The sequence below is a fragment of the Nannobrachium achirus genome, assembly GCF_963921795.1.
Source record: "Nannobrachium achirus genome assembly, chromosome: 9".
Classification (NCBI taxonomy): Eukaryota; Metazoa; Chordata; class Actinopteri; order Myctophiformes; family Myctophidae; genus Nannobrachium; species Nannobrachium achirus.
This window is the reverse complement of record NC_137818.1, coordinates 26,529,938-26,544,621: the sequence shown is the minus strand read 5'-3', so window position 1 is coordinate 26,544,621 and position 14,684 is coordinate 26,529,938. Positions and strand designations below refer to the sequence as shown.

Below are 14,684 nucleotides of genomic sequence, written 5' to 3'. Positions count from 1 at the left end.
CTTTTTATGTTAACCCAACCCTTTTTCAACAGTAGTGGAAATAACTGATCTGATATACCCTACCAGTCAAAAGTTTGGACACAGCTCTCATTTAATCTGTGTGAGAAGCTGTGTCCAAACCTTTGACTGGTAGGGTATGATATCACTTTATTGTCAGCTCAACCAAGACAAATTTCAGTGTGAGCTGACAATAAAGTACTATATCATATCATATCTGCTATTATCACTTGTGTACTGTATGTGCGTGTGAAAATGTCACCTGTAATGACATGCCCAGAATAGGGGCGCTAAATGTGCCCCTCTTTACAAAGTTTATGTTTGTTTTCATATAGTGACATTACAGTATATAAATGTGTAGCATTTGGGCACTGGGGTGGCACTGACACAGGGGTAACGGGGTCCTCCTACCCACTACTGTGGTGTATACGGCTTGGCTAGGGATTATGATGAAAACAATTGCTCATGGGACAGAAGCAAGGTGGGGCAGGCAATAGTTATTACTATCACTATAGTTATGGTCACTATAGCTTGGTCAGGCTGCCTGTTCAGTGGAGCTAAGAGCGATTCCGTGTACCTCAGTATGCGTTACATCCTCCTCCATTTTGCATCGTCAGAATTGAGAGTAAAGGGGAAAACATAAAATAAATGCTGACCATTTACGTGGCAAACTGAATATGTGTGAGCCCAGGTTATAGGCAATATTGTTTTCAATCCATTCTGGAATTCAATCACAACCTGAAGCTGAGTTATCCCTCTCCGATTGACCCATTCTCCCTCTAGATATTTTGTCAGGCGTATTCAGGCTCCAGTTCTCATACATTCTTGGATGATTTCAGTTTCTCTGACAGCAATATTGGCGGTGGGATACGAGGAGCTGTGATTTATGCTTGGTGCTCCATGATGGTGGCGTACGTTCTTAGAGGGCTGCTGAATGCCTCTGCCCAGCTTTCTCCCATGGTTTCGGTGCCCTGAGGATATCTTCAAATTGAGCAGAATGACTCGACTTATTCTATAAATTACTCTCCATATACGTCAACTGCTGCAATGCCTACAGTGTGAAAGGAGTAAAACATGTCTCCTCTCTTTTTGGCTGACATTATATATTTGTTGTCAGGGGTTTGAAAAATGGAAGAATGACACTTTGCTTATGGCTTTTTAGAACTGTTTTGAACTAGGCTAGGTTTTTTAAGTGTTATTACTGAGTATGCAAAAAACTTTCTATGTCTGTTTGCAGTCCTCTCACAACAGCGATGCTTTTAAAAGTGTCAGATCATCAAACCCAGCTCCATTGCTTTTCATGGGCTGTACGTATGCTGAAAACCCTGGCTTGATAATCAGTGCAGTGAGGGCTGCTTCTGATGCATAGGGCTGAAAGCCAGTGCATTAAAGGGATATTTTACTTTAAAAAAAAATCTTTTGTCATTTTATCGTCTAATCAGGCTTTTGGGAACACCCAGGACAGTTTTTGAATTTCTTCATTCACTATTTAGATATTTGCTATTAATTCCCCCCCTTCCAGGACCTTCCTATACAAACCCATTATAACTTCAAACTCCATTTTAGCCATGATAGATTCAATTAAAACACCTGTCCTTTTTTCTGGTGACTCCTGACACCCTCTGAATAGTGTATTTTTTACAACATTTCTCATTGATTTATATTAATTTATTTGGGGAAATGAAAATTATTAAATACAATAAAAGATTATAAAAAATAAATGAAAAAAGTTATCAAAAAAACACGGCCTGCTCACATATTCGGTGGGTGTCAGGATTCACCAGAAGAAAGGACAGTTGTTTTCATTGAATCTATCATGGTTAAAATGGAGTTTGAAGTTATAATGGGTTTGAGGGAAATGAATATCAAATAGCTAAATACTGAATGAAGAAATTAAAAAACTGTCCTGGGTGTCCCCAAAAGCCTGATTAGACGATAAAATGACAAAAGGGTTTTTTGAAAGTGAAATACCTCTTTATATTAAGACTGTGGTCCTTAAACTTTGAGATTTGAAGGTCTCCCCTTAACTTTGACAGTGTACGAATGGAACCAAATGGACCCATTAGGGTCAATTTGTACACATGCGTTAAAGCTGTACTGTGGAAGCTGCTCAACTAGTGGTCAGTAGCGGTATTGCTTTTTTCGGCCGTTTTCGGGGGTCCGCGGACCACCGCGGCCGCCGCGACTACAGTATGGGTGGTAATAGCTGAATGGGTAGAGAGGCCTGTGTGAAACAGAAGGTCCCCATGTTCACCCCCTGGTCCCCTTCTACAGTATGTATCTCTGAGCAAGACACAGGAGTGACCCCTAACTGCTCGCCGGGTGCTGTATTAATAGCAACCAAACCACTGCTCCTAATATTGAGGATGGGTAAATGCAGAGTTCACATTTCATGTATAGGCAAATAAATACTGCAAAGGATTGGGCCAAAGGGGACCATAATTATTACTTTTTCTTTTCTTTTTTTTCAATACTTGGAGGTACTTGTTTAGGCTACATTAAGAATGCCTTATTTTCTTCAGAAATGTTCACGTTGAGACTGCCCTTTGAGATAAATCTATCTCAAGAAATGTTGTGATGGCTCTTCTTTTATGTGTTCCGTTTCTTGCTTCAGTTTGGGTCAAGTTAAACCCATACTCATAATGTGTCTTTCTCCTCTTCCTCCCTGCTGCTCTGCAGTCCTGTTGCGTGAGGAGGTGGCCCAGCTCCAGGAGGAGGTGCACCTGCTGAGGCAGATGAAGGACATGTTGAGCAAGGACCTGGAGGAGTCCCAGGGAGGATGCTCGGCTGACGTGCTCTCTGCCACCGAGCTGCGCGTGCAGCTGGCCCACAAGGAGGAGGAGCTGGACCGCGCCAAAGAGGCCTTGCAAGGTGAGACACTGTCCTGGGGAGACAGCGTTGAGAGCCTGCAAATGGACCCAATTCTTACACGCTAAACCAGTGGTTTTCAGCCTTTTTCAAGGCCCATTTATTTATTCAAAAACTTAGAATATGTTATCGTTGGATAGAATTGTGTCCACAATTCCATTCTGGGATATGGGATAGGAGAGATAACAGGCAAACGTTGATCAAAATAAATAAAATTCGACATTCTCTAATTGTGTAGACTTGAGTAATGCAGATGCTTAACAATGATTGGTCCACCAGCAGACAGCAGTCCAGGCCCACTTCACATGTGGACCTCACTAATGCACATTAAGCCTCGAACAGAGTCGTGCGGTGTAGTGCGGTGTAGTCTTTTTGAGTCATAAAACTACAACGTTCCACCGCGGACCCGACTCTGTTCGAGGCTTTAGAAGATGGCACCATTTCTTTCTCACTCTGTGTAAATACAATTTTTTTTTAAAAGTTAAATTTAAGTTACTCTCGGCTTTAAAACAGAAGAACTTTAGCTGTACCGCAATAGGACAGGGCCGGGCATTTTCAGGAGGAAAAATAGCAAGAGGAAGAAGACAAATGAGAGATACAGGAGGGTCGGTCAGCAGAACTATCTGGATAAAAAGTCATGTGTCTGTACAGTAATTAACACACTTCCTGAGTAGGAATTGGCATTTTTATTCTAACTCACAACCTTAGACACCAAAGGGCAAGGCATGAACTTGTTGAGCTACTTGCCAAGTGAGAAAACCACAGATGGCTTCCTATTATGTGAATTAAAGCTGGGATTGTAGTGTTCTTGGCTATGCTGGCTACATGGGGCAGCGGATTTGTAGTGATCCCAGAGGGGAAATGACTTCTCTGCATTGACCGAGCAGTGACTTGCTCAGACTGAGCGAGGGCAGGGGGGGAGCAGTCGGAGGTTAAGTGTATCGCTCAGGGGGTCTAACACAAAGCCTGGATGAGCCAAAGATCAAACCAGGGAGTTTCTGATTGCCAGACAGCTGTTCTACCGTCCGTATATTATATACATACCAGTAAGACTCCCTAATCGGGAGATAAGCGTTGGTCGCTTATCTCCACAAATATCACAACCTCCACCTCTCACGTCATACGGGCAGCCATAGTTACACCTGGAATGTTGAATCTCCATATATGGAGATAACCTACGCATCACACAAAGTCTGACCTCACCAGCCCATACTTGGGCATGGACGACTTATATCTCCATATACGGAGATGGCCATATATGGAGATACGATGACATCACAGAGTCCACAGCTGATGATGTGGCGTGATGTCATACAATACACAAACAAGCCCTATATAAAGGGGCAATTCTCACCAGGGAAGAGAGCATTCCTCGACTCAGACCTTATCGCCAGGATCAACTAAGCTTATAGCTTATCATCACATCCAACCATCTTAAGATACTCAGCTAGTGGGGAATGCTCTCTTTCCTGGTGAGAATTGCCCCTTTATATAGGGCTTGTTTGTGTATTGTATCTCCATATATGGCCATCTCCGTATATGGAGATATAAGTCGTCCATGCCCAAGTATGGGCTGGTGAGGTCAGACTTTGTGTGATGCGTAGGTTATCTCCATTTATGGAGATTCTTTACCCTAGCAACCATGTTTTTTACCCTAGCAACCAACTGTTTAACATATGGAGTTATATGTTGTTCGTGTCCAAATATGGGGCTTGTGAGGTCAGACTTAGTGAGATGTCATACTGATGTCAGCAGTGTGATGTCATACTGATGCGGAGATAGGAGCAGGGCAAAGGTGTGACGTGTGACCGACGGACGGACGGCCGGTGGAGGTTTTGATACTAAACTGCGACCTACGGTCGCAATTAAATAATTTTGTCAAGTCTGATTAAGTGAGAAAATGGGCTATATACTGTATATTTATTGAATTCAAACAATATGATTTTAACTACAACCAAAATTAAAGGATAGTTTCACACAGAATGAGGCAAAACACAAAAAAAATATTTCGGTATCAGACCAACACATTGCAGGCTGTTAAGGGTCTTAACTCATTTACCGCGATCCCCGTCGAAACCGGAGATTTTCCGCTGTACCTCTCTGCGATGCCCGAGGAGCCCGAAGATTTAATTAGCTTTAATCATTATGAAACGATTAAAAGTATGGTCGCTGTATATAGCCGCTTCGGAGTCTTTAGGCCCGCCCCCTAACTGTATCCGGTCGTATTTCCTGTTTAGACCGGATCTAGGTTTCCATATCCGGTCTGATCTTGTCTACCGGTCTACTACATGAGTCGCGCACAGATCATGCACTATGCGTGCACGTGCCCACGTTAAAAGGTAAGGACAATTTGGCAGCTGCTTAGTACAGCAAAATTGTTAATTGCTGTGATATTTCAGTAGACACTCGCTAGTAAGAACTGAACACAAACAAATTGAATTGGTGAAGATTAATATACTATCAGAAAAACGTTATCGCCTGTTTCTTTACTGTCTGCACACAGACTCAGCCTAGGCTTGTAATTCTGATGATGACTCGGGCTTGCTGATGAAGGCCAAAGCCCAGGGACCCCTGCAGGCCTTAACAGAAGTCAGTCACTAATGAAAGTCTGTATGGTAGAGAAACGTTGCTTGGCTTACAAGGTCCACAAATGTTTAAGCAAGGCGGAAATGGCCCACAATTACAGCCAGTCTATGCGGGAGGATAGCAGGAAATTGCTTGTTGTCGTATTCTAATTGTCAAATTGTTTTCATTGAGTGAGTGTGTGATTCTAGAGAGATGAGTTGATCTAGTAGGGGCGCGACGTTGGTGTAGTGGTTAGTGCATATGCCCTTCGTGCGGAAGGTGAGTGGTTCAAACCCTGCTTAAGCCGACGTCAGCAAGGGGGGAAGACGACAGCCAGCCCCATGGCCTCCCCTAAGTAACAAGAAATCTTGTGAAATACAATGTTGTCAACCAATCATCAAGGACGATGATACACGAAAGAAGAAGAAGAAGTTGATCTAGTGACGTCACATTGGTTTGCTATTGTTGTTTTAATGTTAATGTATTTCCATCGTTCTAAGTAGATCATACAGTGCATAGCAAAATCCTGACCGGACCATTAATTTAACGTTGAGTAATTTCAAATACACTCTCAGAGTTTAATTACTGTATAGAAGATTCAAGATTGAGTACTTTATTATCATATCAATGATACATTTGGTGTGAGCTTGGGAGACAAAATTATGAACAAATGCAAAATAGTTTTTACTATTTTCAACACTTTCAGGCTTATGTAGAGCTGTTGTTGTGGCAAGAATTCAGATTGTTGTGCTTAAGCATGCCTGGCAACCGCTAGCTTAGTACCATGACACTTTGGCACTAGCAAGCCCACAGTCTAACTCTGAGGATGTTAAGGCTTTTAGTATTGTTGGCATCTTCCAGTCGGGGGCCGCTCTCTATTCCGACATGCTGCCATTGCGACATTGACTTCTAATTGTCACTTCCATAGAGGTTAGGTATAGGGTTAGTGTCGGAATGGGGGGATGTCAGAATGGCAGCATGTCGGAATGGGGGATGCACCCCTTCCAGTCCTCTGCATATGAGCAGGTGCCAGCAATTCTGGCCCTCTCCCCAGCTATGCTTTCCAAGCAGAAACTGGAAACAACATCTGTTTTCCCATTTTGTCTTGTTTGCTTGTTTGTGTTGCTTTACTGTACCAGTTGATTCCACAAACCAGAATTCACACTCTCTCTCCAGAATGTGTATGCTGCTGCTGCACATTCTGCATAAGTGGGGATGATTAGAGTGTGTGGATTTGTTTTGAAAGAGAAGCGTTAAGTCCAGGCCAGTGATAATTGTGGCTCCATTAAGTTCCCGGAGTTGTTAGTATTAAAAACCATGGTAACTCCTGGACACTGCTGCTCTTAAAGTGACAGTTCGCAAATCTAGATCATTCTTTCCTCTTACTTATAAAGTATTTGACAAGTTTAGGCTTTCCCCCACAAATGGACTCATTAGTGGTACAGATTGTTGATTTGAAACATTACCATCATTTGCAAGTGTTCTTGCAGTTATCTCATTAGCTGCCTTAATGACTCCATGCTGTCAACTGATTTGAGGTGAGGTGTTGTCCATTTGATTTCCGGCCATTTTCACAAGGCTGACATATTGTGAACATCGATCGCCACCAGATGCTGCAGACAAAAGTGTTTTCCCAGAAGAATGAGACCGGCGTTTCAGACAGGCAGTGAGCGTGAGGCGTCTGCTGTGGGAAAAATAAAATAGGATGAGTCTTCTGTGATGCAGTATAGCTGAATCGAAATGCCTCATCCCCCGTTTGCTCTCTGCCACTTGAGATAATACCCGTTTATGTAGGGAATGTTTCAGAGAAACTGTCACTCCTGCCTCGGTTCAGACGGTTTGCTGCTAAATTACATGCAGATTTTTCTGGTGCTCATGAATACAAAATGGAGACTGGAGAGGAGAACAGCACCTTTCAGTCTATTCTCTCTCTAGTTGACAGTTTTCTTTCTTTCTTTCTTTCTTTCTTTCTATATTGATATCCTGCTGTCCTTTATGTTTAGGGGTTTCTTTCTCTTTCCTTCGCTTTCTCTCCTTTTTCTTTCCTTCCTTCTTTCTCTCTCTCTCTCTCTCTCTCTCTCTCTCTCTCTCTCTCGTTGTGTCTCAGTGTTGTGCACACTGCTGTCTCATTGTTAAGTCCTGTGCTCACCTCCCGCTCTGTCAGTCATTGGCTTCGGAGCACTGTAATTGTGACAGTAATTGTGTAATGGCTTTCCAATTGCAGGTTATGTTGCGATGCCTTGGGTACTCGAGCCGGTACTCGTGCAATAGTTTCACTTTCTGGCTCTAAAGGAGAGTATACTGCCGATGACAAATGGAAACTATCTCAGGGGTCTCCAGACTCCAGGCCCCAACAGCCAAAGCGAAATGAGGAAATAACAGACCACGGTAGTTGGACCATTAATTGGAGTGACGTTTATAAAGTTGACCCAACTCCCATTTAGACCTGTGCCATTTCCCATCAAAGTTATGTTTAATTAATTTTCAGCGTATCGCTGGTGCTCTGTGACGATTTTTAATTAGCAGCTCTCGCGTTGACTAATTACTACTGCTCAGGGACTCCCAGTCAATACAGAGCTCAAATGAACGCATTGGACGGCTGTGTAACATCAAAGTGCAGCCAGCCTCTCTCGTTTAGTGCCATTTCATGCTGCAGCTGCTCACAAAGCACCATGTGCTTGACGCCAAGGCTCAACAGTAAAGTCCTCAGTGTTCATTTAACACTGTACCAATGTATGGAATTTGTACACTCTCTAGGTTACAAATGGATAAAAGAATTAAAGTTGTACTGTCTGTGTCTATACACATGTGTATGTGTGTGTTGCAGAGTGGCTCACAACCTCAGCCTAATGACCTAAAATGAAGCAATAAGCCATAAGAGGGGGCGCCCGCTGGCCTGGTGGTCAAGGCGCATACCACATACTAGGCTATGATTCCTGCTGGCGTCACCGGTTGGATTCCCGATCCGGACGTCCTTTGCCACATGTCATTCCCCATCTCTCTCCCCATTTCCTGTCAGTTTACTATCCTATCAAATAAAGGCATAAAAAGCCCAAAAACAAATCTTAAAAAAAAAATAAGCCATAAGAGGCATGTGGTTACCTGGTATTTTATAACGGCAGAGAGGTATGGTGAGACACGATGCAAAGCTGAGTGTCTCCAACCCTCTCAGCCAGGTAACCACATGCCTCGCATGGCTTATCGCTTTTCTAAAACGGTTACGGCAACATGAAAAATTATAGACATGTACCAAAACTGTTCTATTTCACTAATAATTCACTACAGTCTGCAAGAAAGTAGTTCCCAGCTACAAGCAAGGAAGATCAAAGAAGGAATGGACACCGACATAATTTTAGGCTCCATGGCCATCCGCCATGACACTCTCGGTGGCAAAACTGGCACCGGAGGTTCGGTGAATAACATTGGAGTATATGAGCGCAGGCTGGGCAGCTCATGAACAAAAGAATATTCTGAACGATAGAGACCTTTATAAAACACTCAGCTCAGGAATATAAGAAAACACGTCACACATTGTTTCGTGCTGTGTTGCTTTTCGGTGAGTACACTGTATAACATTATAGAGGCATCTAAAGAGCACAATTTACGTTTCAGAACTAGATAGTATCACGAGACTCTCCACCATTCCCTGTCTGGAATCCAAATCTCGCGATAGCTCCGAGACAGAAACTATACTTGCCGCTGTTTAGGTGCCTCAATAACATTATGTACTGTGCACATCGAAAAGCAAGTGATTGTAAAAATACCTGTGTACAGCAAAGGTCTCTATCGTTCAGAATTATTTTTGTTCATGAGCTGTCCCAGCCGAAGCTAATAGACGCTAATGTTATTCACCGAACTTCCGGTGCCAGTTCCGCCACCCAAAGTGTCTTCTCCTCTTGCTCCTAGGCTACAAGAAAGTACTTCCCAGCTTTTTTGCCAACAACACAGGTGCAGATAATTGGTGCACTGTGGAACACTGTGGAAAGAAATAACGCACCTGGGTTTGATATAAACTGATTCAAGGTGTGGATTAGTCTCATCGAATCCACTCACACATACACACACGCACGCACGCACGCACGCACGCACGCACACACACACACACACACACACACACACACACACACACACACACACACACAGTATCTGAGCTGTCATGCTTTCACTGGACTGTTTAACCTGATCATATTCAATTAATTACAGCTGTAGTGTTTCTGCAACAAATTAAGTTGTGTGTCAAAAAGGTTTCAATTGAATTTGCGGAAAATCACTAATGGGGGCTAATGTTTACCCAATCCCAATGATTCATTGCCCTGCTAATGGCAGCTGGTTCAGCGTGACACGTAATGGGGAAGGTTGTTCTGACTAACGCTTCAATCTTTTTCAATTGGTTTTGTCTCCAGGGAGAGCAATGGGTTTGGCTCACAGTGGCACCCAGTGGTTGTCAAGGGTAACTTAGTAACTTAGTCCTCAGTCACAAAGGTTGGCAATGTACGTGTACAAATCAGAATCCATCTGGAAAATAGGGTGGGGACAGTACATTTATAAGTCACAAGCAAGGCTATATACCTTATAATAACTAATGTGTTTTACTGCAAACTCACCATACTTTGTAGACAGAATTGGACAGTTTGCTTGTTTTGTGATTGGACAGAGGGTTAAAGCAATAACATGCCTGATGTCAAGGTTTATATGGCCGATATCACACTACTGACAAAGCAAATGTGTCCTTCGCATCTCCAGAACCGCCAGACCGATCGACTCGGCGTCGCGGCGTACCTATCACAGGGAGTGTGGTGCCCAGCGACAAGTCTGTCGGATCGACCTTTATGCCCATATACAGTATAGACATAATGTGGAGATCTCGTTGTCAAGAGCCGCCAATCTTAACAATATGGGCATATCCTGATGACATCAGGGAAATCCATTAATGGGCAAAAAAAGGACACGGTCTGTCCACGGTCTGTGGAGGACACACCGAATTGCTGTGTGTTGGGGAGTTAGACATCAGCTTCACTGATGTGCCAGCCCATTCCATCAGCTTCACGGATTGGCTGAGCTTTGTGTCAGCCAATCATGTACTGTATATAATTAACTATTCAAAGATCAAGGTCTTGTCTCCCTCAGAATTTGTGGGTTTCAGCTGATCTCTGCCTTACAGTGAACACACACACACACACACACACACACACACACACACACACACACACACACACACACACACACACACACACACACACACACACACACACCAATGGGCTCCCAGACCACTAGTTAATGAGCAATGTTCATACATTTTTAATTGTGGCTCCCTGCTGTCAAGAACTCCATGACTTGTATAAGTGGACCAAGGGTCAAAGGTCATTATGGGTTCACCTTTCCATTTTCCATACATTACTTGTATTACATGTATACCAAGGGCTCTGGTCCCATCTTCAACCTACTGCACATCTGGATCAATTTGATCAAATGTTATTTTGGCATTATATATAATTTCCCTAATGATCAACCTCCAACAACATAATTATCTGATCTGTGAACTGTATAATATTGTGCTTAGGAGACAGACATGATGGGCTCCAGGGATACTACTGTAGTTTATTATCAGTTAAGCAGGTTCCCAAACAATGGTCTCTCTCTCTCTCTCTCTCTCTCTCTCTCTCTCTCTCTCTCTCTCTCTCTCTCTCTCTCTCTCTCTCTCTTTCTCATTATGCTGCTGAAAGTAAGCTCAATAGAACTCTGTCCCCTCTCTATGGGATACTAGTTGTATGGCATGGTGCCAGCATGGAGTGGCTTCTGACGTGAGGAACATCATTACCGGCGTGGGCGTTGCTGGGTGGAAGTGTTTTTGGGAGTCCTGCTTCTGTACAGCAGGTGATGTGGACAGCATGGAGAGTCTTGGCTGAATCACCAGGCTATTATACATTCAGGTGAAGCTGTGCAAATTGCATACTCTGAATATGAATCCTCAAATGATCAAATTATTCAGTCCATGCTCTACATGGACATGTTTTGTTAGGACCTTTTCAACCATTCTCATATAGAAACCTATAAGGAAATAATTGTTTGAGCTGTTGGGGTTGGGAGATGTCTTGAAAGACCAAGAAAGTTCCCCAGCTAAATTGTGGTTTAGAATCTGCACCAGAAGATATGGGACACAGACAATGATGGCCATGATTTAACAAGAGAGAGACATTATACTTAGTTACTTCCGAAAGTAGTAGATCTACAAGCTCACAATCCATTGCAGTGCGATATGTTGTAAGCATGTAGATCTGCTATTTTCGCTACTTGATACCTGCATGCAACAGTATAGGCCTACATCTGTTTTAAGTGTGCTGCAGTAGTGCATACAAACCACAGTGAATTAAATGGCTGAGGCTCATTTAATTTTTTGACAAACCCTGGGGGGAAAAGTATCCAATAGCTGAATAAGCTCTCGGACACAGCTATTAAGCTGTTGCTGAATAAGAACAATTTAAATCAAAGGCTCCAAGATGGAATATCTGTAGTTTATGATAAACATCTATTTTTTAATTTATTCAGAAGTGCTTCAAGGCTAAGCAGTGTTACAAATAAAAATGTCTTTACTGTTACTACATGAGTTTGACCTTTAAGGCTCTATAGTAGCGCTGCAAATTCGATTAAACACAAGCTATAGTGGAATTTGCTAAACTATAAATCCTATGAGTTCAGAGTCAAGCATGTTATTGTACATAATACAGTTATCAAACATGGATGGATGCCACTTGTATTATGCACATATTGCATATGATTATCACATCCTGCCTGTGACCTTTTAAACATCCAAGATAACACACAGACTGTACAGTACATGCATGAACACATACACACATGCATGCACACACGCATGCACGTACGCGATTCTATTTTCACAATAGAATCGTGTTATACAAAATGTAATTCCTCAACTCTTAGTGTTGGTCTGGGTGGGGGTCCCCAGTTAAAATATGATTATTTTGGTGGTCCTGGCCTAAAAACGTTGAGAACCACTGACTTAGCCTATCAAGGCAGAAAAATACCCCAAAAAACAGAGAGTGGTTAAATAGAAGTATCCACCGATGAGTCCCCAAGTCAGCTAATGAGCAGCTAGTCACAGGATACAGGAAGTGCTGTATGAGCTCCTCTTCAGACAGAGAACTCCCACAGGATCTGGGTGTTCTTGTTCAGTCGTTAATGAGCAGTGCCTCTCCTCACACGCCCTCTAGTTGCACAGCGCCTGACAACAGCTGAGACGAAGGCCATTAGCGTGCAAGCCGTGCACATTAACCTGCATGAAAAGCACAACAGCCATGATGGCAGTCCGAGGGCCCTTGTGTGTTGAGCTGCAAACCACTTAACGTGTTCTTATTGGACCATAAAGAAATGGCAATGGTCCGGTATGAAGGTTTTAGCAAAGAAGGCTCTCTCAACATGCACAAACAAACTAGACAAATTCACTTGCACCTTGCATAGACACACTCATGTTCCCACCGACCCTGTGAGACTACAGGCGGTCTGACGCGATACTGTAACACACTTCGATGAAAAGTTATCCACTATGTTGTCGCTGTTGGTTAGAAACCTCATACGTCAAAAGCCGCAGATGGACAAGCTCAAAACGCTTCGCGCCGCATTTCAAGCTTGCAGATCTGCTACTCGTTGACGTTTTTGCGTAACGCAGTAGTGCGATCAAGTAGGGCATTAAAAAAAAGGTAAAATACGGAGTTAAGAGGTTTCTACCCGACAGCAACAATCTCTCGAATATCTCCTCAGCTCCTACTCCTCTTGGTTCCTGCTCTGTGGACATTACTTTCATGGTTCCCTGGTGGCGCCTGGCCTCCGTCTCATCTGGTAATAACTTTGTGGAGGCCTGGAGTCCTGGACGGAGCCTCGGAGGACAGTGACTCATTAATATGGCTGTCAGCGGCGGAGACATGCGAGCTCTTCCTCGTCCCACCTGTCTGCCTTAATGTAGCCGCCATGAGCTCTAGAGGGCCCTTGGGATGCTGCCTTTATCCATTGAACATTTTCATGAATAGGTTATAAACGGTTAGGAATGGCACTTCCTCCTGAATTGGCTGACAGGTCTGGGCAATATATAAGACTCCACATCGTCTGGGATTATTGTGATATAGCAAACGTGTTGACTTTTCCTGGTTTTGTGCTTATTTTATTCTTTTAGGAATTTTACAAAAAATACAGAATATAGCACATCTACAAGTTCACAACACGTCGCATGTCTATTTTCACTATTCACCCAGCCCTAGAACAGTGCTTTCTCCTCAAAAGCCGAACATGATTTGTGACCCTGAATCAGCCCATTTCCTGTCACAATCGATGTTTTGTTGCATCCAGTGTGTGTGTGTGTGTGTGTGTGTGTGTGTGTGTGTGTGTGTGTGTGTGTGTGTGTGTGTGTGTGTGTGTGTGTGTGTGTGTGTGTGTGTGTGTGTGTGTGTGTGTGTGTGTGTGTGTGTGTGTGTGTGTGTGTGTGTGTTTGTGCATGCATGCTTGCGTGTGTGTATGGGTGTGTTGCCAAATGGTCGCAGGTGTGAGATGTGATGTGGAGAATGTATTGGCTTGCGTCAAAGGGCCCTTTGATTTCACTTCCTGAGGCAGGTGCGGGGAGCTTCCTGTTGCCCTCAGCCAATGAGAGAGACAATTTATCCCCTCTATAGAAGGGCGGTTGGCTCATGAATCACTTTGGCATTGGGATTGCCCGCCTACAGAATGGACGAAAGAGAGAGATTATGAAAAGGGTGACAGAAAGGGGGGGGGGAAAGAGCTAGGACAGGAAACTGGACGGTCAATCTGTCCTTCAATCCTCTCCCATTCCGCCGTGCTCCCCAGACACCACGTGTGAATGTCATGCAATTAACAAAAGCTGTCATATAAGTTAATTAATGACATGCAGCTGGAGACCTGGTTTCAGCAGAGACACAGAGAGAGAGGGAAGAAAAGACAAGGAAAGAGAATGAAAGAGGACAGCAAAGGAAGCTAAGTCTTTAGATTTGTACCAAACAGCGAGCAGAGTTGAGCATAGGGATGAAGACCTCCAAGTGAAGAGAAGAAAAAGATGGACAGACCTATCAGGGTAAAAAGAAAAAGATCACAAGGAGATTAGAAAAAGGATGAACATTACCAGAGGGTTCATGAGCTGAGAAAGAGAAATGAGAATGGAGGAAAATGCCAAAACACTAGGAGGAGAGAGAAGGCATGTGGAAAGGGAGAAGGGTTTCGAGGGTTGCAGTATA

At 43.4% G+C, this 14,684-nt stretch overlaps 1 protein-coding gene across 1 annotated transcript in view; it reads left to right on the top strand.

Annotated features, from left to right (window-relative positions):
* kazna (kazrin, periplakin interacting protein a) overlaps positions 1–14,684 on the top strand; it is a gene marked incomplete at both ends in the record, with an annotated part of 259,876 nt that overhangs the window by 214,863 nt on the left and 30,329 nt on the right. The window contains one exon of the mRNA XM_080734204.1: positions 2,677–2,868. Within this exon, the coding sequence (XP_080590330.1) occupies positions 2,677–2,868 (192 nt within the window). The remainder of the gene's footprint in view (positions 1–2,676; positions 2,869–14,684) is intronic.